Here is a 27,659-nt window from a genome sequence, read left to right on the forward strand (position 1 = left end):
CGTGCTCTTCGCTAATGGGAATATCAGTGCAGAAAACCATGACGTCATCTGCTTTGCGCATGCGTATAGTCTTCAGCACAATAGCGCATTACCCAGTGTGCTCGCTGCACTGTCAGTCAAAACGAACAACTGTCGGTGTAACGGAGGTTCGATGTAAGTCGAATGCTTATGATCGATTGTCGAAATCAGGTCGAAAGAAAGGAAAGTTTTAAATTATCCATGAATGCGTAAATACGTATTAAAACTGGGTGTTCACGTGCTCCTGTGCTCCTGAGAGCCCACCGCCACTGCAGACCCGCCATTCTGCAAACACACGATGTTCAACCGACCACTGCTCCATAGCTACTGAAACGGCAACGCATGGCGAGTCTCCTGCTTGACAATTCCGCTCCCCACTCCTCGTACCGAGAGAGTACTAGCCATGCCAAAAACGTCAGATTCCCGTCGGTCACTCCGTATTATCAAATTCCTAATTTTGTTCCTCCGCTTTGACGATACATGTAAGTTTAGTTGCATTCATACATTCACAGTATTTTTGCACTTATTCTAGTCCATTTAACATAGTTTCTTCTTATTTTAGAATAAGAAGAGCCAGTAATAACCACAAATTCAAGAACATGATGGGAGGTTTGATCCGTTCTGTCGAAAATCCAGCCCAACAGTGCACGATTCCATCCGACCAGATATAATCAATTACGCATTTAGATCTTATCGTGGGGTCTTCAGGAGGTCTCCACGGGCAGGGCCGGTCGGGTCATCATCGGGAAGGCGGCCTTCTTCTCACCAGGGGTGATGACTCGGCCGGACAGTAGGGTTTTTTTTAAATGTGCTGTTCTTTTCTTTTTGTCTTTGCCTATAATCTGTGGTGTTCTTTTCTTTCTTTATATGTATATTAACTATGTCTGTTTGTTTTAAAGTTAGTAGAAGTTGTGTGCGTGGTTAAAGTTGAACACTGTTATTTTTCTCATTCAATGGATCACTTTGGTATTTGTTTACTGTGATCTAGAGAAAATTAATAAAGAATCTAAGAAACTAAGAATAGCATTTAGATGTTAAGAGGTCAAATAATTCAATGGTAAATCAATTCATTGTAGGAAGTTTTCTAATAACAATATGGTGAATATTTTAACTTTGGTAGTATACCAGTTGATTTTTGAATACTCTTGAAGTGAGCTACAACAGAACAAACAGTATCAAGATATTTTGCTTATGATTTTTCCAAGGAAACCAGCTGACATTTTAATACGTGTTTCAATGTGTTGTTTAACATAAGAATGACTAGTTAAACATTTTATAAGTGTTTTAAAGTGTCCTATTATATAACAAATATTATCAAGAAATATTTATTGTGTGTGTATGTATGTATGTGTTAAAAATAAGGTTATATACTGTACTGAAGATATTTTATGTACAGCTGAATGATGTTATACCTTACGATATGAGGAATCTTTCTTTATGAGGTAGAAATCGGCTGATGAAGGGAGTTGAGACTCCCGAAACATGTACGAGTGAAATGAAAATGAAAGTCTACAACCTGTTTTCTAGTCTTTCACCGGGTCAGGGATATAATGAATGAACCATATAAAGGCTATTATTACTGTTACGGAGATATCCGTGGTAGGTAGAGGTGAAAGAAGGTGCGGGTGTGAATGGGTTTCAAGCTACGAATTTAACGTGCAATGTAAAATTAATTTAAAATTGAACTAGGTTATATTTTCTTTTCAAAAACAAGAGATAACAATCATAACAGGTACAGAGTAGCAAAAATGTAGGTACAATATTACTGGATTCGGGCTCAGTGCCCTTACTTCATAACTCTTGGGCCATCAGCCCCGCCTTACTCCAAAAAATTTTTAGCCAAGGGGCAGAAAGCCCCATTCATGCCCAGGAGCACTGGCTCCAAACATTACACATAAAGCCTGCACGAGGCATACAGAAACAAATTTCAAAGAGCGATCCGCTCTCAAAATTGTAAGCCTATCACAAGGCCACACCAAACTCTACCTTCAAGCTGTCCTTCTAAGGACGTATTCACAGGGGTAAAATACCCAACCTACGGAGGTCTATTACATGAAAAGAAGGTTGATTACATGACCTCTAAAATAACAATTTGAGAGGAGGCGAACTTGCACTCCTAATACACTTTGTTTTTAAAACCTAATCTGGCTCTGGGCCACTAACGCAAGGGCTAATCCCATACTACAGAGGTGACTTAGAGAAGAACACTTTACATTACATAAACGAAGAATAGTTTGAGAAAATAAGTTCACCTCAAAACAAATGTGAGTGGGAGCTCGAGAGGGTAGCACTCTCTATCCCAATATGTAGCTTTACAAGAAAAAGATGAAAAGAGTAATTACATTTTAGGAAAAGGTTACATGATGGAAATGCTTCGAACCCGCCGCGAGTGTTAAACTGCCAACCTAGCAAGAAAAGAAGTTATTAATAGGCCATTACCTGGTGTTGAACGGCTGAAGAAGAAAGAGGCGCTTCCCGCCTCCTGCTATGTACTTAATACACTGAAAGATGGAACAGAAGTGGCCCGGAGACCCTAAAATCAGCAGTTTATATACTCTCGCGGAAGTTTCTAGGCGTTAGGGGAATGAAAACACCCGCCCACAATGTTTTTATTGGATAGGACCCCGCAATCGATTCAAGTTGGGGGAAGATACATCTGATTGGATAGAAATTAATTTAAGAAATTCGGGATTGGCTACATGCAAAACAAGGGGAAAGAGAGGGGTATACAGCCAACTTAAACAATAACAGAAAGAAATTTAGCAAAGAACAAACATTTGAAATAAAAATTTCTTCAACAAAATAGTTCTTTGACTCCGCACTAGGTTGCACTATTGTTGATCTTCAGTAGTGTCCTCTAGAAGAGAAAGTTCACACTTCTTACTTCAAGCTAAACAAAAACACATCAAAAGTGACACAGTTCAAAAACTCAAAATTTTCCACGTGGTGACATCTTCTGAGAAAGTAGAGAATTAATAGAATAGATAAAGTTCAACCTTCCTCCAGAAGAGGAGTTTCAACTGGCGCAACTTTTAAATAAACGGTGTAGAGGTGTACCGCCCGGTACAGACCTCCCCCCCCCCAAAAGTTCCTCCAGGGGTGACACATGAAATCAGTTTGAAACAAAGTCCAAGTAATGATGTTGATACGAAGATAGATAGCAGAAGCATTTACAAGATTTCTTAATTCAGTTTCAAAATGTTGTTGTTGCAGGTGAATGAAAGTCTTTATGTTTGTAGAATTTGAATTTCTGAAGATAAACTTTTAATACTTAAAGGTGAAGAAAAATTTTGCAATGTCCACCAAATATTGTTGTTGAATTCCCAAGTGTAGTTATTGCTTATGGTGACTGTCCATGTAGTTGATGTAGATTGAGTCGGATGGCCAGACCGGCCGTTGCAGCTTGCGTCCAACGGAGGCCGCTCGGACCCCTCAAGTACCCTGAGATACCGCTCGCCCGCACTATGAGGGGAGCAGAGGTGTTGAAGTACGCCGCGCCCGCGGTGAACAGATACAGGCTGCGGGCATGTAGCAGGTCGTGCGCCGCACATCAGCCTTGGCCGGGAGGAGAGCTCCGGCTCGCCGTTCACATGTCGTCCTCGCTGGAGAGGAGGGGGCCCATCCCCCTCCCCAGTCGCTGCACGGCGCTGCGCGGCTGCGGGGGCGCTGAAACATTAAAGCTAGGCGGCAGAATTGTGTTGGACTATCATCTTCTTTGAGGGTACAGGCTTGTGGAGAGGTTGAGGGGCCAGCGGCGTGTAGATATCCATGGCATTTACTATAATGAAGCCACAGTGTAAGGTGGAGCAGGAGACGGGAGCGTGGTAATGGCCGTGGCAAGAACCGGATGGCAGTTTAACGGGTCGGAGCAGGTTTTACACAAGGCTTACATCTAAAACCAAAATATTACAGAAGGGGCAGAATGCCTTAAAAGTGAAACTCAAAAAAATATAACCTTCATATCCTTTCAAAATAATATGAAGCAAGTTAACACAGAAATTACACCGGTTTCACCTGGGACAGGTGAACTCTAAATATCCTCTCGGTGGCTGGATTACTTAGCAATAAGGTAACCGGCGTAAGAAAATCGAGAATGATACAAGGCCCATGAAATCTGGGGGCAAGCTTGCCCGCGGGAACAAAATTTTTGACCATAACCTGGTCACCTACCTTCAAAGTGGTGGGTCTCCGTCCACGATCATACCTTTCCCTAACCTTTTCATGAGACACTTTAAGATTGGCTTTAGCCTTCTTCCAAAGATCTTTAATGTTATCCGGATCTATTGTCTCGGGTAGAATGTCATTCAAAGACCAGAGGTTAGAGAGCGGCGAGTTGGGAACAAACTTGAACATCAAAGAAGCTGGAGTAAATTTGTGTGATTCATGGACCGCCGAATTCAAAGCAAAAGCTAACCAATGCAGGGACGTGTCCCACCTAGAATGATCTTCATGATGATAGGCAATAAGTGCGGACCTGAGATTACGGTTAACCCGTTCAGCCAGAGATGGTTGAGGGTAATAAGCGGAAGTAGTTACATGAGAGATGGACAAGTCAAAACTGAATTTACGAAATAAATTAGATGTAAAAGCCTTAGCATTATCAGATACAATGTATTGGCACGGACCAAAAGAAGCGAAAATAGAATTTAAGCAAGTAATGGTTGACTGAGCGGTAGCCAGCTTAGTCGGAAATAACCAGGAAAATCTTGTAAAACCATCTACACACACAAAGATGAACTTGTTGGCATTACCCTTTGACTGGGGGAAGGGTCCCACATAATCAATATACAGGCGTTCCATGGGGCGCGACGCTTGATGAGAAGACAAAAGGCCTACTTTAGTGGACATGGTGGGTTTACTGATCAAACAAGATTTACAAGATTTTACAAGTTCCCGAATTTCACCGTCCATACCTTTCCATATGAACATTTCACGAATCTTTTCACGAGTTTTAAAGATTCCAAGATGCCCCCCCAATGGGGTCTCATGATAGTATTTGAAGATCATAGGTACAAGAACCGCTGGAACAACAACTTTCATCAACTTATCATGCCTCGAAGGGCAACGTAAAACACCATTCCTCAGAACATAAGGGACGACATGTTCCCCAGAAGAAAGGGTTTCCATTATCGGAGCCAGCGTAGGATCTTCACGTTGGTATTTCTCAATATCCCTAAAAAGCATGGGAGCATCGGTTAGGATGGCATTAACCTCGGATAGTATGGACTCGGAAGGTGATGAACTGTCGACCGGTTCATGGGTCTCGACCTCGTTTGAAAACATACGGCTGAGTCCATCAGCAACAACATTTTCGGTACCTCTGATATGTCTAACATCAAACTGGAAGGCGGAAATACGAATAGCCCAGCGGGCTATACGACCAGTACGACGCGGCCTACCTAAGACCCAGCTTAAGGCTTGATTATCTGTCTCCAGGTCGAATTTAACGTGTTCCAGATAGAGACGGAACTTTTCTAAGGCAAATAAGACTGCCAAACCTTCGAGCTCATAGATGGAATACTTGGCTTCTTGAGCCGACAATGTCCTAGACGCATAGGCGATGGGTCGCCTCCCTAGTTCAGTCTCTTGAAGACGGACTGCAGCTACAGCTGACGACGACGCATCCGTTTGGACGATGAATTTCTTCGAGAAATCAGGCATAGCAAGTACAGGGGCATTACAGAGAGCTAATTTAAGATCTTCGAAAGCGGCTTGTTGAGAAGGTCCCCACTCGAATTTGATGCCTTTCCTACGAAGAAGGTTTAAGGGCGCCGCTCTATTAGCGAAGTTAGGAATAAACTTCCTGAAGAAATTCACCATACCAATGAATCTAGCGATACCTTTGATGTCCTTAGGAGGTTTAAAATCACGGATGGCCTGTGTTCTAGAATGATCGACAGCTACCCCATCGGGTGACACAATATGCCCTAGGAATGACATAGAGGGCTTAGCAAAGGCAACCTTGGACAACTTGACAGTTAACCCAGCCTTACGAAGGCGATTCAGAACTTCTCGCAGATGATCTAGATGTTCTTCAAAAGTCTCGGAAAATACGACGACATCATCCAAGTAGTGATATAAGTACTCAAATTTGATGTCGGAAAAGACCCTATCTAGTAGCCTAGTGAGCACAGCTGCCCCCGTGGGGAGCCCGAAAGGCACGCGGTTGTATTCGTATAAGTTCCAGTCCGTGGCAAACGCTGTAAGATGTTTAGACTCTTCGGCAAGGGGAATTTGATTATAGGCCTGATTCAAGTCCAAGATGGTGAAGAACTTGGCCTTACGAAACCATGAAAAGCAAGAATGAAGGTCGGGAAGGGGCACAGATTGCAACACCACCTTCCGATTGAGAGCCCTGTAATCAATGACAGGCCTGAAGCCTCCTTGGGGTTTCGGGACTAGAAAAATAGGCGAAGAATACGCTGACTTAGAGGGCCTAATAATACCATCCTTCAACATCTGATCGATGATTTCTTTCAGAGCCTTCATTTTAGGTGGAGATAGCCTATACGGTGGAAAACGGACAGGAATCGAATCCGTGACCTCAATTTTGTATTCAATAAGGTCAGTAACACCAAGAGTATCAGAGAACACCTCGGGAAACGACTGACACAGTTTCCGAATACTATCAGCCTGCTCCTCAGGTAGATGTCTAAGGTCTAACAACATCTCATCCTGGGTAGGCGAAATAGATGAACATGATACAGAATTACACTTTAACAAGGGAATTCTACAATTGGACGCAAATTTGAATGTGCACGACCTACTCTGGAGATCGAGCACCAGACCAGTGTGAGAAATGAAGTCCGCTCCCAATATGATGGGGCAAGACAAGTGCTTAGCCACAAACAGTTTGATTTTCCATGTAAATTTAAAAATACGAATTTTGACCAGTACGGAACCTAGAATTTCTAATGGCGATGAATTAGCCGAAACATATTGAATAAGAGCTGAGACATGGTCAGGTAGTTTACAAACAGATTTCAATTTAGAATACCATTCAGCCGAAATAATCGAACAAACACTGCCTGAATCTAAAAGAGCTGTTATAGGCTCGTTATTTAACTCAATCTTAAGAAAAGGAACAGGTGCGGGGGTATCCGCCGCAATCCTAAGACATTCTTTAGGGCATTCAAAAGATGAATTTGAAGGCTGATCGTTCTCTGCATTTACAACCTGTTTACTAGGGGCTGAGTCTCGGGAAGATGGATTAGTCGACTCAACCGATGCCACTAGTCACTTTTTATTATTGGCATAGGTGGAATTGGCACCAGAAGTTGAGCAGGAGGGGGTGCAATTTGAGTTTGGGCAATTTTTGGCGATATGTGAGAAGGCCCCACACTTAAAACAGCCTTGTGATGAACCAGGTCCATTATTTGCCCTACTAGACTTGATCAGAGGACACTTATTGCGCAGATGGTCAGGCGACCCGCAAGCATAACATTTACGAGGGGTGACTGATCGGCGAGGTGGAAGCCGAGTATTATTAAAAGAAGGCGGGGGTTCTTTTGCCACACGCAAGGAATCGGCATACCTAACTCCTTCCGCAGAGACGGCTAATGCTTCCAGTTCAGAGAAGGTTTGCGGGCACGCCGCGAAACACAAATATGACCTGTAGGGTGGTGAAATCCCTTCGATAATAGCTTGCACGATCTGATCCTCAGGGAAGTGGAGAGCAAACACCCTAGTATAAAACTTAATATCTTGGATGAAGTCTGCCAGGTTTTCATCCAAGCGCTGTACCCGATAATAGTATTTCTGAATAAGAGATGACCTCGCGCGGGCAGGAATAAAATTTGCAAGCAGATGTGCATGGAAATCTTCGATAGATGACTGTTCAGCTATGGCTCTTACTATTTTATCTGAGAGAACCCCAATAGCATAAGGATAGATAATTTGCAAAATTTGACATGGGGAAAGAGAAAACACAAGGGCATGATCCTGAAATTCCACTAGAAATCTTAAAAATGAAATTACGTCACTGGTGGTATTAACGGAAAACTTGGATATACCTCTGAGCAACATTGCCAATGGATGAGGCAAGCTGCTAAACCCGGGCGACATAGTAGGTAAAGGTTTCAATGGCAAGGAAGTTAATTCAGCACGTACATTGTTCAACGATGTGCGGCGTTCAGACTCGTTGTCCAATGGGGCAGAGATAGTTTGAGCAGCAACGGTTATCCTATTGCCTTCTCCCTTAGCAGGTTCTTCCTCACTACTTACATTCACTATGGTGGGCTGATCAGATTTGGGAGGAACTTCCCCAGTTAACAATTGAGTGACTTTACTAGACCATTCAGAGATAGTTTCAAGGAGCGTATTAGCTTGCTTCCTCTGAACGTCATTCACCTTCAGAGACAACAGATCATTAACTCTATTTGAAAAGTGATATAATCTGCCTTGCACACGCTTAATTTGGTTAGGAGACGGATCATTTTCATCAAAAAAACTAACTACGGAAGCTAGCCCAGTAATATTCTCCGTGATCGTGGAAAGAGAGTCGTCAATTTCTTTCTCTCCCAAATTGGGGATGGAAATGGGCAAATCAAGGGACTCTCTAAGCTTGTTAGTGTCTATTGCAACCGTGGCTCCAGATTGAACGTTTCTGATAGTTAACTCGTATATCAACTCCTCTTTGCGCAAATAGTTAAGGAGGAGAACATCGCGAGGGCCGGACATGATAACAGAACAATTTTAAAAAAAACTCAAAAAATTCCAGCAACTGAGAAAATTGTTAGAGTTCGAATTAAAGCAATGTTTAGCCGTCAAAAGGGGCTAAATTGAGATCCATTCAACCACGCTCTGCTACCACTTGTTACGGAGATATCCGTGGTAGGTAGAGGTGAAAGAAGGTGCGGGTGTGAATGGGTTTCAAGCTACGAATTTAACGTGCAATGTAAAATTAATTTAAAATTGAACTAGGTTATATTTTCTTTTCAAAAACAAGAGATAACAATCATAACAGGTACAGAGTAGCAAAAATGTAGGTACAATATTACTGGATTCGGGCTCAGTGCCCTTACTTCATAACTCTTGGGCCATCAGCCCCGCCTTACTCCAAAAAAATTTTAGCCAAGGGGCAGAAAGCCCCATTCATGCCCAGGAGCACTGGCTCCAAACATTACACATAAAGCCTGCACGAGGCATACAGAAACAAATTTCAAAGAGCGATCCGCTCTCAAAATTGTAAGCCTATCACAAGGCCACACCAAACTCTACCTTCAAGCTGTCCTTCTAAGGACGTATTCACAGGGGTAAAATACCCAACCTACGGAGGTCTATTACATGAAAAGAAGGTTGATTACATGACCTCTAAAATAACAATTTGAGAGGAGGCGAACTTGCACTCCTAATACACTTTGTTTTTAAAACCTAATCTGGCTCTGGGCCACTAACGCAAGGGCTAATCCCATACTACAGAGGTGACTTAGAGAAGAACACTTTACATTACATAAACGAAGAATAGTTTGAGAAAATAAGTTCACCTCAAAACAAATGTGAGTGGGAGCTCGAGAGGGTAGCACTCTCTATCCCAATATGTAGCTTTACAAGAAAAAGATGAAAAGAGTAATTACATTTTAGGAAAAGGTTACATGATGGAAATGCTTCGAACCCGCCGCGAGTGTTAAACTGCCAACCTAGCAAGAAAAGAAGTTATTAATAGGCCATTACCTGGTGTTGAACGGCTGAAGAAGAAAGAGGCGCTTCCCGCCTCCTGCTATGTACTTAATACACTGAAAGATGGAACAGAAGTGGCCCGGAGACCCTAAAATCAGCAGTTTATATACTCTCGCGGAAGTTTCTAGGCGTTAGGGGAATGAAAACACCCGCCCACAATGTTTTTATTGGATAGGACCCCGCAATCGATTCAAGTTGGGGGAAGATACATCTGATTGGATAGAAATTAATTTAAGAAATTCGGGATTGGCTACATGCAAAACAAGGGGAAAGAGAGGGGTATACAGCCAACTTAAACAATAACAGAAAGAAATTTAGCAAAGAACAAACATTTGAAATAAAAATTTCTTCAACAAAATAGTTCTTTGACTCCGCACTAGGTTGCACTATTGTTGATCTTCAGTAGTGTCCTCTAGAAGAGAAAGTTCACACTTCTTACTTCAAGCTAAACAAAAACACATCAAAAGTGACACAGTTCAAAAACTCAAAATTTTCCACGTGGTGACATCTTCTGAGAAAGTAGAGAATTAATAGAATAGATAAAGTTCAACCTTCCTCCAGAAGAGGAGTTTCAACTGGCGCAACTTTTAAATAAACGGTGTAGAGGTGTACCGCCCGGTACAATTACAATGGGGTCGCCACTCCCAAGGTGATTATTAATGACTGGTAAATGCTATGAAATGAGAATGGAGAGTGTTGCTGAAATGAAAGATGACAGGGAAAACCGGAGTACCCGGAGAAAAACTTGTCCCGCCTCCGATTTGTCCAGCACAAATATCACATGGAGGGACCGGGATTTGAGGCACGGAGGCTGTACGAGTGAAATAATTGTACAAAATTAGGAACTTGATAATACCGTATTTACGCGAATAATCCCCGCACCCTAACTTTAGGAAGACTGATTTTGAAAAAAAAAAAAAATGCCAACATTGACTCAAATACGGTATATTGACAGAGCGGACGAAACCATCGCCCGTAGTGTATTTATATGAATTTAGTCGATACGGACCAACTAAGTACCGAAAATGGTCAAATTTATCGAATCTATTCCAAATGTTTCATACAGTGCTCGGCGACTTAGCTGAATAATTTGCGGCGCAATACTTCATTCTTTTAATAATATAATAAAAACGTAGTGTCCGTCCACACATCCGGTCTTTGTCACAATTTTGAGATGGTTGATAGCATACACGATGTGGAGACTATATCTATCATTTGTGGAAGATTTTTCTGTCTCTCCAACCGCATTCAGTATGGTTTTAAAAATGCAAAAAAATGCTCACCCATCTTTCATGACACTTGTTTGTAATAAAATGCCGACATTCTTTAGCAAGGGGTACATGGAAAGAAAAAAATTAAGACGTTCTTAGTGTTAGGGTAGAACGCATGTATCATCGAGAGTATTTAGCTTATTATTTTTAATGTCTCAATTGCCTGATAAAAGAACAGGCTACCTGTTGTAAAAAATAATTGAGTAGTTTTCGTGAAATAGCGCTTCAAAGTGAGGCAAAATTTGTGCTAAATATGTGACGTCACATACATGGGCTGTTACAGTGAGTTCCTCTCATCGGTTGGCCGGCAGGTGCGCCCAGCTTATCTGTCATCCGTTGATTCATCACTTCCCGTTACACAGCGCTGCGACAGCACGGGAATGCACGCACTTCGCTGTTCAGGTCCGTGCTTAAAACGTGTATCAAGTGTGGATTTGTCGCTCCAACTGTTCTCGAGTTGGAAGTGTTACTTCGGGGTATAATTCTCATGTGTACACGGTAGAGGAAAGGGTATTTATGTACGAGAATTATGTGAAAACAGAGTCTTTCAGGGAAGTCGTTAGGCGATTTGTAACGCAATTTCGAGGTGTATGCCCTCCACACAGACAGACCGTGCAGAAACTCGTAAACAAACTGAGAGGAACTGGTTCTTTACTCGATAAGAAACGAAGTGTTAAAAAACGTGTACTTAACGAAGGAAAAGTAAATGAAATCGCACAGAAAGTTTAGAACATACGCCTACAAAATCCCTAAGACGACTTGGACGAGAAGGCGGGATTTCGAAGAGCTCAGCATGGCAGACTACGAAAATGTTAAAACTGATACCAAACTTATGCGTGTGAATCGGAGTTTCCTAAGACTATGCCGGAAATGTGAGGATACAGAAGGAAAACAACTCCAACATTTCCTGTCACAAGGTACGAGCTTGTTTTCTTAATTTTAAGTGTTATCTCATGTCATGCACGGATAAAGTGAGCGAAGTGATGTCCTTGTTGCTACGCCGCGGAGCGGGGAGTGATGAGTCAACGGGAGGCAGACAAACCGGGCGTGCCTGCCGTTCAACCAACGAGCTAGCTCGTTGCGTTCAACCGATGAGTGAAACTCGCTGTATAAGATGGTGCTGTGTTGAATCGCGCGCTCGGTTGGAGGTTAGCTGTCGTTGTGAATACATCGTGGTCGGTTGTATAGAATAGCAAATTTAATAATATAAATGAAACTGGTGCCGGTGATATTTGCATGGTAGATGTAACATTTTTTTTTGCAAGTTCATTTACGTCGCAGCGACACAGATGTCTTATGGTGAAGACGGCACAGGAAAGGGCTAGGAATGGGAAGGAAGCGGCCGAGAAACGTACCACCATTAACACCTTTGGAAATAATCCGTTAGTCTCTTCTGTTTGTTACTGTTAACCTTTTCTCCCTTCACGTTGAAACTTCTCGTCAATACCACGCAGCCGAGATTCGTAAATGGAACTTAATTAAGGTACAGCCCCAGCATTTGACCGGTTGGAAAATGTGAAACCACGGAAAACCATCTTCAGGGCTGTCGACAGTGGGGTTCGAACCCACTATTTCCTGAATACTGGATACTGGCCGCACTTAAGCGACTGCAGCTATCGAGCTCGGTAGACGTAATTTTTAAGGGACGTTCTTAATTTTTTTTTTTTTTTTTTTTTTGCTAGTTGCTTTACGTCGCACCGACACAGATAGGTCTTATGGCGACGATGGGACAGGGAAGGGCTAGGAGTGGGAAGGAAGCGGCCGTGGCCTTAATTAAAGTACAGCCCCAGCATTTGCCTGGTGTGAAAATGGGAAACCACGGAAAACAATTTTCAGGGCTGCCGACAGTGTGGTTCGAACCTACTATCTCCCGAATACTGGATACTGGCCGCACTTAAGCGACTGCAGCTATCGAGCTCGGTCGTTCTTAATTTATATTAGCCTTCGTATATATTCTTCCTTCTGTCAATTCTGGCGATTTGAAAATGTTTCTCTATAGTGCACTTACGCGTTACTCTGAATCTAGTTTAATGACTGACGACGAGTTTGATGTTGATGTCCTAATCATCATGATGGCCGATTTCAATATAGACATCCGAAGAAATAAAAAGGCATTTGATTTTCTCAAACATCATTTTAATGTGAATGTTGTTCCGAGCATCTATCCCAACTCATTGGACAATTCATTTATTGATCTTTCTTTTACTCATCATCATCATCATCATCAATGTCCCATCCACTTGTCCGGGTGCGGTTAACAAGCCTCCTCCTACCCCACTGTTGGCAACACTGCGCGCAAATGTAAAGTTTGTTACACTACGCCCTCAGGACAGTGGGCGAAATATACAACATACAATAGTACGCCACCACGAAGAGGGATTGAAGATGGTCATCTTCTGATCACTCAGGGAAGCAGCGAGACAGGTGTCAAGTAGACATTAAGACGTTCGCATGAAGTAGTGATCTTATAAGTCATCATGGAACACATAGTGAAAAAAGAATAGGCAAGTGTAAAGTTTGTGGGGAGAAGCTCAAGAACTTAAAAGATACCTCCACAAACATTCTGAGGAGAAGGTATGCAAGGACGAAATGTGCCGCGGTACGCTTTCTCAAAGAAGGAATCTCCACCCTCCCTGGGGAAAACTGTGCACGTGTCAACAATGTCATAATACGCTTTGTTGATCTTGAAAGACACAATTGCATGCATTCGGAGGTGAGACTACACAAGTATGCAACATACAGCAATAAGTTCTCACGAAAAAACTAGGAAATAACCTATATAAGTCGAACCTCGATATCTCGAACCTCGATATCTCGAACCTCCATTACTCAAATTTTCAGTATCTCGAAGTAACTTAAATTTCCCGGCCGTTTGTCCCATTCTTCACGTGTATTTATTTCTCCATTACTCGAAATTCGTTTACACAAATTTCTCGATTTCTCGAAGCAAACATTCGCTCCCTTGAAGAAGAATTACTCTGTGACTCGAATTTTGTGCAACATTAATGCCCGGTTTCCGGAACGTGAGATATCGAACCTATAGCGGTATCGAATGGTTAACTCGTGTTTTGGCGTTGCACGAACGTAAGATACATCTATCGGTTCGATAAATCGCTTGCTAACTTAGAGGGCCCTGAGCAGGAGATATCTATTTGTTAACTTGCTGGGCGCGTGCGCAGTACTTCAGTATCAGCAGCTAACATTGTGTTTGTTAAAATTTTCTATGGCTTCCTCATTTTCTTCCGACGAACATTGTAGAACGACCACGATTATATCATTGTCGGCCTAATGATCTAATGAAGTATACAGTAGTGAAAATGAATTCAAAGACAGATTGAGGCTAAACAAATTACTGTCATAGGTTTGGTAGCGGTTACAGCGACAATTTGCGTCCTGTGACAAATAATTTTCCATTGTCCCCTGTTGATCAATTATTAATTATTATACCCTTTAAGATTCAGTACTACTGAGTCTTATCGTATTTTTATATGTGACTGCATTCGTGTCCATGAAAGCACTGGTACCAGTAACTGAGTATAACCGATAATTGCACATTTATCGTAGTAGGCCTGCTGCAGGCCTACTTGCATTGGCAGTGAGCATGGTAATTTTATCATGTGATTGTTTTTAATTAACGATATTACATACAAGGTACTAACAGGTTATATTACCTGATATATATCCTTATGCTGTGATCAAACACTGTCCATATTTTTGCATATTTCATTAGAAATCCTCAAACAATATCAAATTCTTCTGACAGTCCTTAAATACCACGAAAATGACACCCACGTCTGCAAGAACTAGTTGAATACCGTACCCATTTCTCGCTGCATGGCAAAGATGGGATAATAGGAGCTGCACAGAAAGCTCAAATGCGATGCATTACTTGTGCGCATGCGCCTGACAATATGGGGAACACACCTAACGCACCAAAACAAAGCAGTACGAGGGGTGGCATCTAGTGTGTATTTATGAAACTTGATCAACGAGCCAGTAGTTGACAGTTCGATAAGTTAGCTGTTGTTCCGCTGTGCAACGCAGCGAAGATTTATCGAGTCGACAGCTCTAACAAAGCAATAGCTATCGGAAAGATATCTCACCATTCCAGAAACCGGGCATAACTCTGCAATACGGCATTTGTGGTTTGTGAGGAACAGTTAAGAAGTAGAGAAAGGGTTACAGTGATGCTGGGAGCTAATATGACGGGGACCGAAAAACTAGAACTGATCGGAAAATTGGCGAAGCCTCGGTGTTTCTCGGGTGTGATTTCATTACCGGTCACGTACGAAAACAACCCCCGAAGTCGCGGATGACAAGCTCCATTTACAAATCACGGCTGCGTGGTATTGACGAGAAGTTTCAACGTGAAGGGAGGAAAGGTTAACAGTAACAACCAGAAGAGACTAACGGATTATTTCTAAAGGTGTTAACGGAGGTATGTTTCTTGTTTCACTATGGTATTTACTGTATCCTGTCTTCTAAAATGTTACTATAATAAGGGTTATAATTAAAGTGATGCCGTAAACTTGTTTGTTTGTAGATTTTTAAATTCTGTTAAAAATTAATAATGTGTTCAGTATAAAATTTAGCTTCCGATGTGATTCGAGATTTCGTGGTTCCACTGTAATTATGCTCCTCAGGACTTGCTCACCTGATGAGCATTGTCCCTGCATTGCAGGAGGCAATATCCTTTATGGGATTTACAAGGCTATTTATTTATTTTAATAATGGCTTTTTTCAGGTATGTAATTGAAAAACTATAAAGTTAACATTGTGACAGTTTTCATTTTAGGTATTAAAGTGGGAAGATAAAGAGCCCTATTACTTTATGATGTTTTAACGGGTCGAAGAAAAAAAGAGGGGAATATAACAATAGCTACCCAGTAAGATAAGATGCGACACAACTTCTATAGGTACTTGACAACGTGTCTAGAATCGAGGCATATAGTAAATTTACAAAAGATAAGATAAACATGCTACTCTCATTTGCCCTTGATAATTTTGTTGAGAGTACCAAATTGTCCTTGGCACGGCAAATAACAAGCAAGGACCTGAGTACTCAAATAATGAGACTTGAAGATGTGACTGCATTACCACCCATAGCTCAGTACAAAGAAATCACGTAATACCAATATAGTTGGTCCGTTACTGGACATTATACATTTTCCAGTTAAATCATTTCTGGTTGGCAGCGTTTCGCCCCAGATTGCTAAATTGGGCTCGTGGATTGGTAAATAACACACCTACCAAGACGCATGGCTAGTGCATACCGTGGAGGCCACTGCGTAGGCTACTTGTAGCCACCGGCAGTGCACTATGAGAGACATTGTCTTATTACAAAAAATTGATGCCTGCCTGGCCATAGGGAACCTGATGATTGTTTTTACTCTGACGTTAAGATTTCTTTAGCTTCCATCCTTGTAATTATTCACATATATTTAAAATGTAAAATCTCTTACTTTTTCATGATTAAAACGAACTTTTACCTTTCATGTGGATTTATGTGGGCCTTCGTGTGCATAATACAACAATGTTTTGTTTTCCAACAATTATTGCACATTAAAAAACACCTAAAACTGAATTTTTATGAGGGTTAAATTTCGACATTTTACGGGACCTTCACCTCCCCCCCCCCCTCCTTTTTTGAAATTCATTTTCACAACCCGGCGTCCCTGCGACACAGCAGTTAGGTGAGTAATAAATCATCCCGCGGGCCGTCGGTTGAGAACAGTGTTGCCAACTTAGCGGATTTTCCGCTAAATTTGGCGGAATTAGAAGACTGTCGGCGGAGAAATATATCATTTAGCGGACAACGGATTTTTTGGCGGAATTCTAGATTTATTATAGCGGAATTTAGTGTTTTATCCATTTTACGCTTTGTATTTGTACTCCAGCCTCTCTGCGAGCTATTCCGTATTTCTTGTCAGGAGCTGGCAGTCACATGAGGAAAACATATTATTTGGATGTGATGTTATGTGATCATGGTATCATAAATTTGTAATGTGTGGGGAAAGGGTACTTATCTCTTAGTTGACGAATGACTACGGTTAATGAAACTGTGAGAGAGTAGCATTTATATTAATGCTATTATGGAAGATAATGAACTGGCCTGTTTTGTGTGTGGCCCTTGAGGTAGGGGATTCACCTAGTTTGCACCCGGTACTAAAACGCCTACAAGTTTTAAGCTCGCCGGCTCTCAGGTAGAGGATTAATCCCGGTGAAACTCACAGATCAGGTGAGTGCAGTGCATTATTGCTCATTTTTATTGCTCATTATTTGAGATCGGATTTTTTGGCGGAATTTTTAGCGGATTTTTTGTAGTATTTAGCGGGCTATGAAAATATAAGTTGGCAACACTGGTTGAGAAACACTGCGTTAGATGGTTAGAGATTCACGCAAGTTGTGTAGGCCTACTTACCTCGCTTAGTTACTCGTATCTCTCTGTCCGGTGTCACAATAAATTTTCCTCCATCCACAAGAGAAGCTGCTAACAGCAGGCATAGGAAACCTGAAATAGAAGAGAGGAAGGCATAATGTGGCGTTAAATAATAACTTACAATAACATTGCTAAATATAAGAAGAGAAGAATTGAAATAAGAGGAAGAGAAAGACAAGGGCCACGAAGAAGGCGAGGATGAAACATTCTCGAGGCTTCTCAAACCTAACACCGTCCAGGTCGGAAGAGAACAAGAATGACCTAAGAATGCCAGGTAATAGAGAGGAGCCTGGCACAAGTGTAATCTGAGCCGGACTCAGCTAGCGGGCTCGTAGTCACCAACTGACACTCCCAAGATGAGAACATCTATGTTTCCATGCATGCTATCCTTTGCCTGTAATCTTCAGTTATTATTGAACCACATTTAGTGCTGTCCCTCAGGTGGCAGATTCCCTATCAGTTTTTTTACCTTGCCTGTTCTTAACTGATTTCAAAGGGATGGAAATTTATCAAACGTCTCTCTTAATAAATTATACCAATCCCTAATTTCTCTTCCTATAAACGAATATTTGTCCCAATTTGTCCTCTTGAATTCAAACATTTTTTTTTTTTTTGCTAGTTGCTTTACATCGCACCGACACAGATAGGTCTTATGGCGACGATGGGGCAGGAAAGGGCTAGGAGTGGGAAGGAAGCGGTCGTGGCCTTAATTAAGCTACAGCCCCAGCATTTGCCTGGTGTGAAAATGGGAAACGACGGAAAACTATTTTCAGGGCTGCTGACAGTGGGATTCGAACCTACTATCTCCCGAATACTGGATACTGGCCGCACTTAAGCGACTGCAGCTATCGAGCTCGGTGAATTCAAACTTTATCTTTCTACCTGCAAAAACACCACTCAAACTTATTCGTCTACAAATGTCATTCCAAGCCATCTCTCCACTGATAACTCAGAATATACTTTACTAGCAACACACCCACCAATAGCCTGCTACTCTTTATCCTCAACTTACTTCAACACCAAATCCAGTCAAATTCAGGGTCCCCAGTGGATCGAGTAGCCGAGGCCCTCAATCAATACTGATCTGCATTTAGGGCAGTCGCCCAGGTGGCAGATTCCCTATCTATTGCTTTCCTAGCCTTTTCCTAAATGATTTCAAAGAAATTGGAAATTTATTGAACATCTCCCTTGGTAAGTTATTCCAATCCCTAACTCCCCTTCCTATAAATGAATATTTGCTCCAGTTTGTCCTCTTGAATTCCAACTTTATCTTCATATTGTGATCTTCCCTACTTTTATAAACGCCATTCAAACTTATTCGTCTACTAATGTCATTCCACGCCATCTCTCCGCTGACAGCTCGAAACATACCACTTAGTCGAGCAGCTCTTCTTCTTTCTCTCAATTCTTCCCAACCCAAACATTGCAACATTTTTGTAACGCTACTCTTTTGTCGGAAATCACCCAGAACAAATCGAGCTGCTTTTCTTTGGATTTTTTCCAGTTCTTGAATCAGGTAATCCTGGTGAGGGTCCCATACACTGGAACCATACTCTAGTTGGGGTCTTACCAGAGACTTATATGCACTCTCCTTTACATCCTTACTACAACCCCTAAACACCCTCATAACCATGTGCAGAGATCTGTACCCTTTATTTACAATCTCATTTATGTGATTACCCCAATGAAGATCTTTCCTTATATTAACACCTAGATACTTACAATGATCCCCAAAAGGAACTTTCACCCCATCAACGCAGTAATTAAAACTGAGAGGACTTTTCCTACTTGTAAAACTCACAACCTGACTTTTAACCCCGTTTATCAACATACCATTACCTGCTGTCCATCTCACAACATTTTCGAGGTCACGTTGCAGTTGCTCACAATCTTGTAACTTATTTATCACTCTATAGAGAATAACATCATCCGCAAAAAGCCTTACCTCTGATTCCACTCCTTTACTCATATCATTTATATATATAATAAAACATAAAGGTCCAATAATACTGCCTTGAGGAATTCCCCTCTTAATTATTACAGGGTCAGATGAAGCTTTGCCTACTCTAATTCTCTGAGATCTATTTTCTAGAAATATAGCAATCCAAGCCCTGAAAAATCTAAGCAGAAAACCCCCCCCCCCCAAACCCAACCTTTATTTAACCTCACAAATCCCAGCCAAGAACACAAGACCAACCAAGTTTACAGTCCTCACTTCCTTAACTGAACTTCTGCCTTCTAAAGTAATGCTAAACACCTACAAGATGAAGCACTGGTACTCGGAGACGAGGCGGTGCTACGTACGCACCCCATCGCACACTTACACTGAAAGTCAATATTCAGTTTACTAAGTGTAAGTCACTGCTAATACGACGTCGGTAACCCACTGCAAAATTTCCAACGCAAACTGGTCGTGGATGATCACCAGGACTACCACAGCCGACACACCCGTAAAACTGTGTCAGTTTAACACTGAATGAGGCAGACGACCTGGACACTCACACATGAACGCACACAAATACACGTAACACTTAATACACACACACATACAGAAAAAAACTGAAACTACAATGATACACAACTGCTGATAAGCAATACTGGGCGCGGTTACCCACAAACCACCTCTTCGGAGATAGGTGGAACATACAGATATCCAGGAATCGCCTCCGTGGCTCAGACGGCAGCGCGTTGGCCCCTCACAGCTGGGTTCCCTGATTAAAATCCCGGTCACTCCCTGTGAGATTTGTGTTGGACAAAGCGGACGCGGGACATGTTTTTCTCCGGGTACTCCGGTTTTCCCTGTCATATTTCATTCCAGCAACACTCTCCACTATCATTTAATTTCATCTGTCAGTCATTAATCATTGCCCCATAGGAGTGCGACAGGCTTCGGCAGCCGGCACAATTCCTATCCTCGCCGCAAGATGGGGCTTCATTCATTCCATCCCTGACCCGGTCAATGACTGGAAAACAAGTTGTAGGTTTTCATTCATTTTCAATAATAATAATAATAATAATAATAATAATAATAATAATAATAATAATAATAATAATAATAATAATAATAATAATAATAATAATTTATTTATTTATTTAACGTATGATGCTTCATTTGACAATCGTTTGAAATGTATTTTACATATAAGTGTTATTAAAAAATAGAAACATATTTAAATACATGGATATAGAGTATTTACAAACTAACTAGGAGGTAAACACACACGCACACACACATACACACATAACTGCAGGTGAACGCAAAAGTTGACGGCTTGGCAACTCAAATTTACTTGCAAGGAAAATTACAACTTGACTGTTCTAACTTAATCATACGTGGAAAGTTGAAAGAAAGTCGACGTGTTTCAAGTACATGACTCCAGTAAACTATCCCCGTGTGAATTAGGCTTTAGTCGAGCTGCTTGTCTCCTTACTGTCAAGTCTTCTCAACACGAAGTTTGATACATTTCCGTAAGCCTACTTTTTTGTCGGAAATCGCCAGAACAAGTCGTACAACTTTTCTTTCAATATTTTCCAGTTCTCGCGTCGAGTAATCCTGGTGAGGCTCCCATTTCATTTGAAGATCTTTCCTTATATTAACACCTATGTACTTACAGGATCCCATACACACAGTAATTAAAACAGAAAATACTTCTCCTCTTGCTGAAACTTACAATCTGATTTTTCACCCCTCCCCCTGTGGGTGGGGATGGTAGAATAACACCCACGGTATCCCCTGCCTGTCGCAAGAGGTGACTAAAAGGACCTCCAGGGGCTCTTGGGAGAGTGGAGCTTTAGGTGAGTCCTGGCATTGTTTCCACTTACTTGTGCCAGACTACTTACTTTCATCTATCCTATCCGACCTCCCTTGGTCAACTCTTGTTCTTTTCCGATTCCGACGGTATTAGAGCATTCGAGGCGCCTAGGGAGTCTTTCATTTTCGTGCCCTCGGTGGCGCTTGTCTTTCTTTGGCCGATACTTTCATTTTCCGAAGTGTCGGATTCCTTCCTTTTTTTCTCTCTGATTAGTGTTGTATAGAGGATGATTGCCTAGTTGCACTTCCTCTTAAAACAATAACCACCATCACCTTTCACCCCGTTAACCATCATACCATTGTCATCTGCCCATCTTATAACTTTGTCGTGAGCCTTTGGAGTCGCCCACAGTCCTCTAACTTATTTACTACTCTATACAGTATAGCAACATCCGCAAGAAACATTGTGATTCCAGGCAGTGGCGGCTCGTGATGATAGAAATGGGTGGGGCACATTCAACATATTAGGAACACTAGGAATCAATTAAATCAATTAAATTAATCTTAAATTAATCCGCCATTGAATATATTATTCATTGTACAATTCCTCTGTATGAGCCTTTGGCTCGTTGGAATTAATTATTGAAATAAATATCTATCTATCATCTACCTTCTTATTTCTTGTATATGAAACTGCGATTGTAGGTTCTATTTTTATCTTTGAACGATTTATGCTAAGCTCTGGTCTTGGTCGGCGCATTTATTTAGCTAATAATCATCTGATTTCGTAATTAAGAGATTTTGTTTGTAAGTAGCTCACTTGATTCATTTTAAAAACACTTATGCTCGCACAGGAATACACTCAGATACATCACACTAATCTTCACACACTTTTCAGACTTACAATGAACATCGACACCGATGGACACGATTAATCTAACAGACGTACAAGGTAAGCACAGGTTTGCTACAAACACTACTTTTGCGCGCGTTAATAATACATATGCCGACAAGAAAGTGTACCTGGGTGCTATCTAGTAGGCTGTAGGAGAAGTAAGTTAAAAATACGAACTAGCGCTGAAGTGTCACGTCGTAGAAATACTGTGACCGGGTCAATGGAATTTGCCATAACCCCCTTCACCCCTCACAGCTCGCAGAATGAGGGGATGATGTTCAGGTATAAGAAAGAGTCGGTCCCATCCGGGATTAGACCTTTACTATGTTGCCTAGTTTAGTCCAGGGCTGCTAGAACAAGAACAACCATGGTGAATCATAGTCTCTTGAACTCACTGAAGATGGTCGTGACAGTAATCGTGAATAATGTTGTTCTGATTTTTATAATAGTTTTAATCGGCGGAGGGGCACGTGACCATGTGACCTAAAGGCAGAACCGCGCCTGATTCCAGTTCCTTTCTCATATCAGTTATTTAGAGTGTACCAAGAGGAATGGTCAATATTCTGGGATATGACAAGAAGGATCATTTGAAGGAAAATACTTCATATGGAATTCCTAGTCGAAATGGTTTGCGAAAAAAAAAAAAAAAAAAAAAAAAAATTAATGTACATTTGGTTTTGGGCTAGAAACACTCACGTAAGTTCTGTGTCTTACCCACACAACGTTTCGAAATGGGTGCAAGTGTGTAACCGTCCAGGCTTCTCCAGCCCTACTAATTTAATATAATATCATTTTACGCGATATCATTTGATAGCAAGTTTATCCGCCATCGGCAATTATTTGTAATAACATATTTATTCAACGTCAATCATTTGTAATCAAGGCTTTTTGGAATCATATTGTATATATGATAACATCGTTTTAGTATTTAAATTATTATATTATGTAGGATAAGAATTCATTATGTTGTAAATGCGGTCAATATGTTGAGACATAGTTGTTTTCATTTCATCTCATGTTTGTGTATACGGAGGGTTATTCTTGAAGCTTGGGATTTTGCGTTAGTCATGGTTTTTTTTTTTTGCTAGTGGCTTTACGTCGCACCGACACAGATAGGTCTTATGGCGACGATGGGATAGGAAAGGCTTAGGAGTTGGAAGGAAGCGGCCGTGGCCTTAATTAAGGTACAGCCCCAGCATTTGCCTGGTGTGAAAATGGGAAACCACGGAAAACCATCTTCAGGGCTGCCGATAGTGGGATTCGAACCTACTATCTCCCGGATGCAAGCTCACAGCCGCGCGCCTCTTCGCGCACGGCCAACTCGCCCGGTGGGTTTATTTTATGAACAAGGCTAGTAAACAGCGACCCGTGTGCGAGGCTTGCAAGAGGGTCAGCTATATCTTCGCCACGCCTTCTGGATTTGTCGAGGAGGAAGAGAAGGGGAGTTGATGCTTCGATCTATCGAATCAGATACTTCGTTGTATATGAGTTTTGAGATTGAACTGTTACCAAGAGTGGGGGTGAGCCCGGATATATACTGATTCTCAACACGAGAACGGGACCTAACTAAGTACAACTTCTGCTGTGAAGCTAACATCCTAACGAGATACTCCATCACTACTACTTCTACTGTGAACATCTACTTTGAACGACGTGATGTGATTTTTGAAACAGTGTGTGGTCGCTCCGCGACATAGTTACTTTTGTACAATGTGTTGTCGCTGCGGTAATGTTATCGGATCTACGAGAAACGAAACAAGCTTATGGCTTGTGTGGTATTCAGTAAATATTGTGGACGAAGAACTGTGTTTAGTTCAAGTCTATGGAATTTGGTACAAGGCTGTACCGTATAAATAGTATAGCTCAGTTGGATTGAGATTTCTACTAATATGGAAAAATTCATATCTCTGAATTTTCTCCTCATACGATCAACGCTGACCAGTTTTTACAAGTATAGGGCCAATGTCTAATTTAAAGACTAGGCAAGCAGGGAGTGCTAGTCCAGATAGCCCGTACCATATCAAATAAGGAAGGAAGGATGTCCATGGAGCAAAGTCTACATCGAGAAGAAGAGAACGAGTAACCACGGAAACCAGATGACTTCATCGGAAGCTGCAATTGGTGAGCTTCAATTAGATAAAGCAAGCAATGGTAAATTCAGTAAATTATAAATTCCTCCACGCTTTAAGGAAACTTTTCCGATTCATCTCATTTTTTGTATAATAAATTCATTTGTATTTTATATTGCGTTAATTTTCTTTTTTAAACGATACTTAATGGTTAATTATTTAAAATCCTACCCCTGTGATTTAAGTGTAAGTCTCTATGCTAGTAAATATAAATTTTGGTTTACAGTTTTATTTAAAACTGTAACCATGGCGCCCAAACATTACATAGAGAAATGGGGAACCATGGAATGTTAATTGTTTCTATTTGCGTGGCAATTTGCGGGCAAGCCACATATAGTTTATTTGATATTCATGTGTTTCAAAATAATAACTTTCATCTCCCCAAGTGTTATGACGAGGTGGAACAGTTACAAGTGATCCTCATGTAATGTTCGCAATACATATGTTCGTAGGACTGTGATACGTGTAGAAAGTCGCCGTGTGTTTGATAGTAAGACAAGCTGCACCATCTCAACAATGTGTTGCTGTTCCTGCACAGGTTGTTCAACTACACGTTCAGAAGAAAATTCGGAACTTGGAAGAATATCTGTTTCAAGCAATATGCTGAAAATTCTGTTAAACGCTCTACGATCAGGAATTCGACGTGTTAGAAAGCGCCAACGGTATTCCTCGACAGCAACAGGAGCACCACCATAGCAGAAGCCATAAACACACACCATATCTGCATATTCTTCATTAGTGTAGATGTGTAGCATTTTAGCCAGAGCGTGTACAAACACAGTTTATCTATGCTTCTCTCTGATACACTCTCAATCCCTCGCACTACTTCACATGGGCAACTACGTGTTCAACGGACTAGTTTAATGGCAGAAAGACATCCCGAGCAAAGAGGCTGAAAGCAACGAGGTAAACGTGCGCGACTAGCCCAGAAACAAATGTACATTAATTGTGTTGTACCTCGGAAACCCTTCGGAATACGGTGTATGTTCATATGAAATTTCTTGTTTCAAATGATCGTTCCCATCATATCCCTGAGTATTGACCATCCATCCTTGGACACTCTGTATATATTATAAATTAGTTGACCAGAAACACTGCCTTGCTGGACTACTCTCTTAACACGTTGAGTGCCAGACCGATTTTCATAGGATTGCCGTTTATTGCCGTGAGCTAATAACATCGAGTTACTCTCTGGTGCCAAAACGTTCACAGGCTTAACCAAGCAAATGATCGCTGAAAATAGGATGTATTTATGATATATTAGGTTAAATTATTATGTATATTAGGTAAAATATTGCGACCCCATATGGGGTCGTATTTGTCATTACGAACTGTACACGTACACGCGCCCCCATATGGGGTCGTACTTATACAGTAGTTACTGACACGAACCTCGGTAATATTTACCTTTTCCTTTGCAGGGACGCGTTAAATGCTGTTGATTATGAGAGACGTGTTAGCTTGTTCATACTGGAGCCGTAAAAATGTACGATCCCCGATTTTAGGTCAGGAAATGTTTGTAAATGACGATCTTCCGATTTTAGGTTAGGAAATTTTCGTATAGAATATAGTTATATAAAGTAATGAAAATCGTGTGAATTTGATAAATTAGGATGTAACAGAATAATATTATAAGAAGAATTAGTAGTTAAGTAATACTGAACAAGTATATAATTTTGTTTGTATAAATTTTAATTTGAGTAAGAGAACCTAACAGCGATGATTGTGCAACATGGGACTATGACTATATCGTTGAAGACGGTCATAATTTTTGCAACAGAAACCCCGATTACAGTGGGGATACGTATGCTGAAGACAGTAACATCAATGTGGATGAACGTGCGAGATCGCTATTTGCTCTGTACTGGGTTCAAAATCACTGTAACTATATACTTCTACATCATCATTGTCCGACTTGTTCGATATATCGTCCAGACTATCCGCACTAAATCTTTTACCGTTCGATTTACTCGTAAAGACTTAAAAAAGAAAAGGAAACTCACAGCTCTGCACACTTACATAAACAATCCGTGCGCGAGATAGACAATGATTTTGTCACCCTACAAAGCACTTTGACGTACCCATATGGGGTCGCGCCGAAACAGAAATTGAGGAATGGCAGGTGGACTATGCACGTACTTAAATAGGCGACCAGCAGATGGCAGGAAGAGACTTTATAGAGCTTCGAAACACATACGTACTGCGCACCCAAATGGGTTCGCACAGTTCTCGAGTTAGAACGAACGTACGACCCCATATGGGGACGTGAAGTTCAAAAACTTGACTACTCTCACGTACCCAAATGGGGTCGCATGGCACTCAACGTGTTAATGATTACAGCATCAGATAACGTTTCACCTACTCTAATTCTCTGAGTTATATTTTCGAGAAATGTAGCCTCCTACTTAGTCATTTTTTGTCTATTCCAATAGCCCTCATTTTCGTCAATAATCCTCCACGATTACCCTATTTCAGGCTTTGGATAGGTAAACAGCGATACAGTCCATTTGAATCTAAAATTTCTGCTATAGCTTGCTGGAATCCTGCAACTTGAGCCCTATCCAGTATCCAGTAATCCAGTAATCGGGAGATAGTGCGAGCCCCACTGTCGGCAGCCCTGAAGATGGTTTTCCGTGGTTTCCCATTTTCACACCAGACAAATGCCGGGGCTGTACCTTAATTAAGGCCACGGCCGCTCCTTCCAATTCGTAGGCCTTCCATATCCCATCGTCGCCATAAGACATATCTGTGTCGGTGCGACGTAGAAAAAAACAACAGCATATCGCCGCAAAAGACAAGACCAACCGATTCGACAACGCGAGGTCCCATACTGCAGCTCTGTCTCCAAGTTACAGTAAATGCATTGAACTACACTTGATCATCCTCCTTACAATCCAGACTTATCGCCCTGTGACTTCCATTTGTTCGGACCGCTTAAAGAAGCTCTAGGAGGGCAACTATTTGAAGTTGACGAGAATGTGCAAGACTTCGTGCGCAACTGGCTGGTGACACGACCCTGTTCTTTTTACGATGAGGGCATCAACAAGCTGCCCATACGCTGGGACAAATGCATTTCCAAAGCAGGAAACTATGTGAAAAAATAAATTGTAATTGCCTTGTGTTTTTCAACAAATGCATATGAATAAAAAGTAAAGTCCCTTTTATATTTGATCCCCTCTCGTATAATCGGAAAGAGTGTACCCTTTGGACAGTGTACTTAATAATATGAAATTAAGTACATCTGACCTGTTATTGCATTGCTTCTGGCTTCATTCTGGCACGAAGAGAAACTCTACCACTCTGACAAATAAGACATTTCCTTCGTTTGTCTTCCTTCACGGATTATAGCGCACGATATCACTGTTGCGGAGTTTATTATTTTCCAACAAGTTTAATAATGTTAAAATAAAGTCGTACTTACCTAATCGCTGCATCGCGAGTCTGGCAAGGGAACGGCACCTCGGCGAGCTTATATCAC

The 27,659-nt window shown here is 41.4% G+C and overlaps 1 protein-coding gene across 1 annotated transcript in view; it reads right to left on the bottom strand.

Moving 5' to 3' along the window:
* Positions 1–27,659, bottom strand: part of LOC137502819 (myogenesis-regulating glycosidase-like) — a 50,940-nt gene extending 23,281 nt beyond the window's left edge. The window contains exons 1-2 of the mRNA XM_068229846.1: positions 27,603–27,659; positions 17,389–17,478 (exon numbers count right to left, since the gene is read on the bottom strand). Coding sequence (XP_068085947.1) covers positions 17,389–17,478; positions 27,603–27,615 — 103 coding nt within the window. The 5' untranslated portion in view covers positions 27,616–27,659. The remainder of the gene's footprint in view (positions 1–17,388; positions 17,479–27,602) is intronic.

This window comes from Anabrus simplex, chromosome 12 (assembly GCF_040414725.1).
Source record: "Anabrus simplex isolate iqAnaSimp1 chromosome 12, ASM4041472v1, whole genome shotgun sequence".
Classification (NCBI taxonomy): domain Eukaryota; kingdom Metazoa; phylum Arthropoda; class Insecta; order Orthoptera; family Tettigoniidae; genus Anabrus; species Anabrus simplex.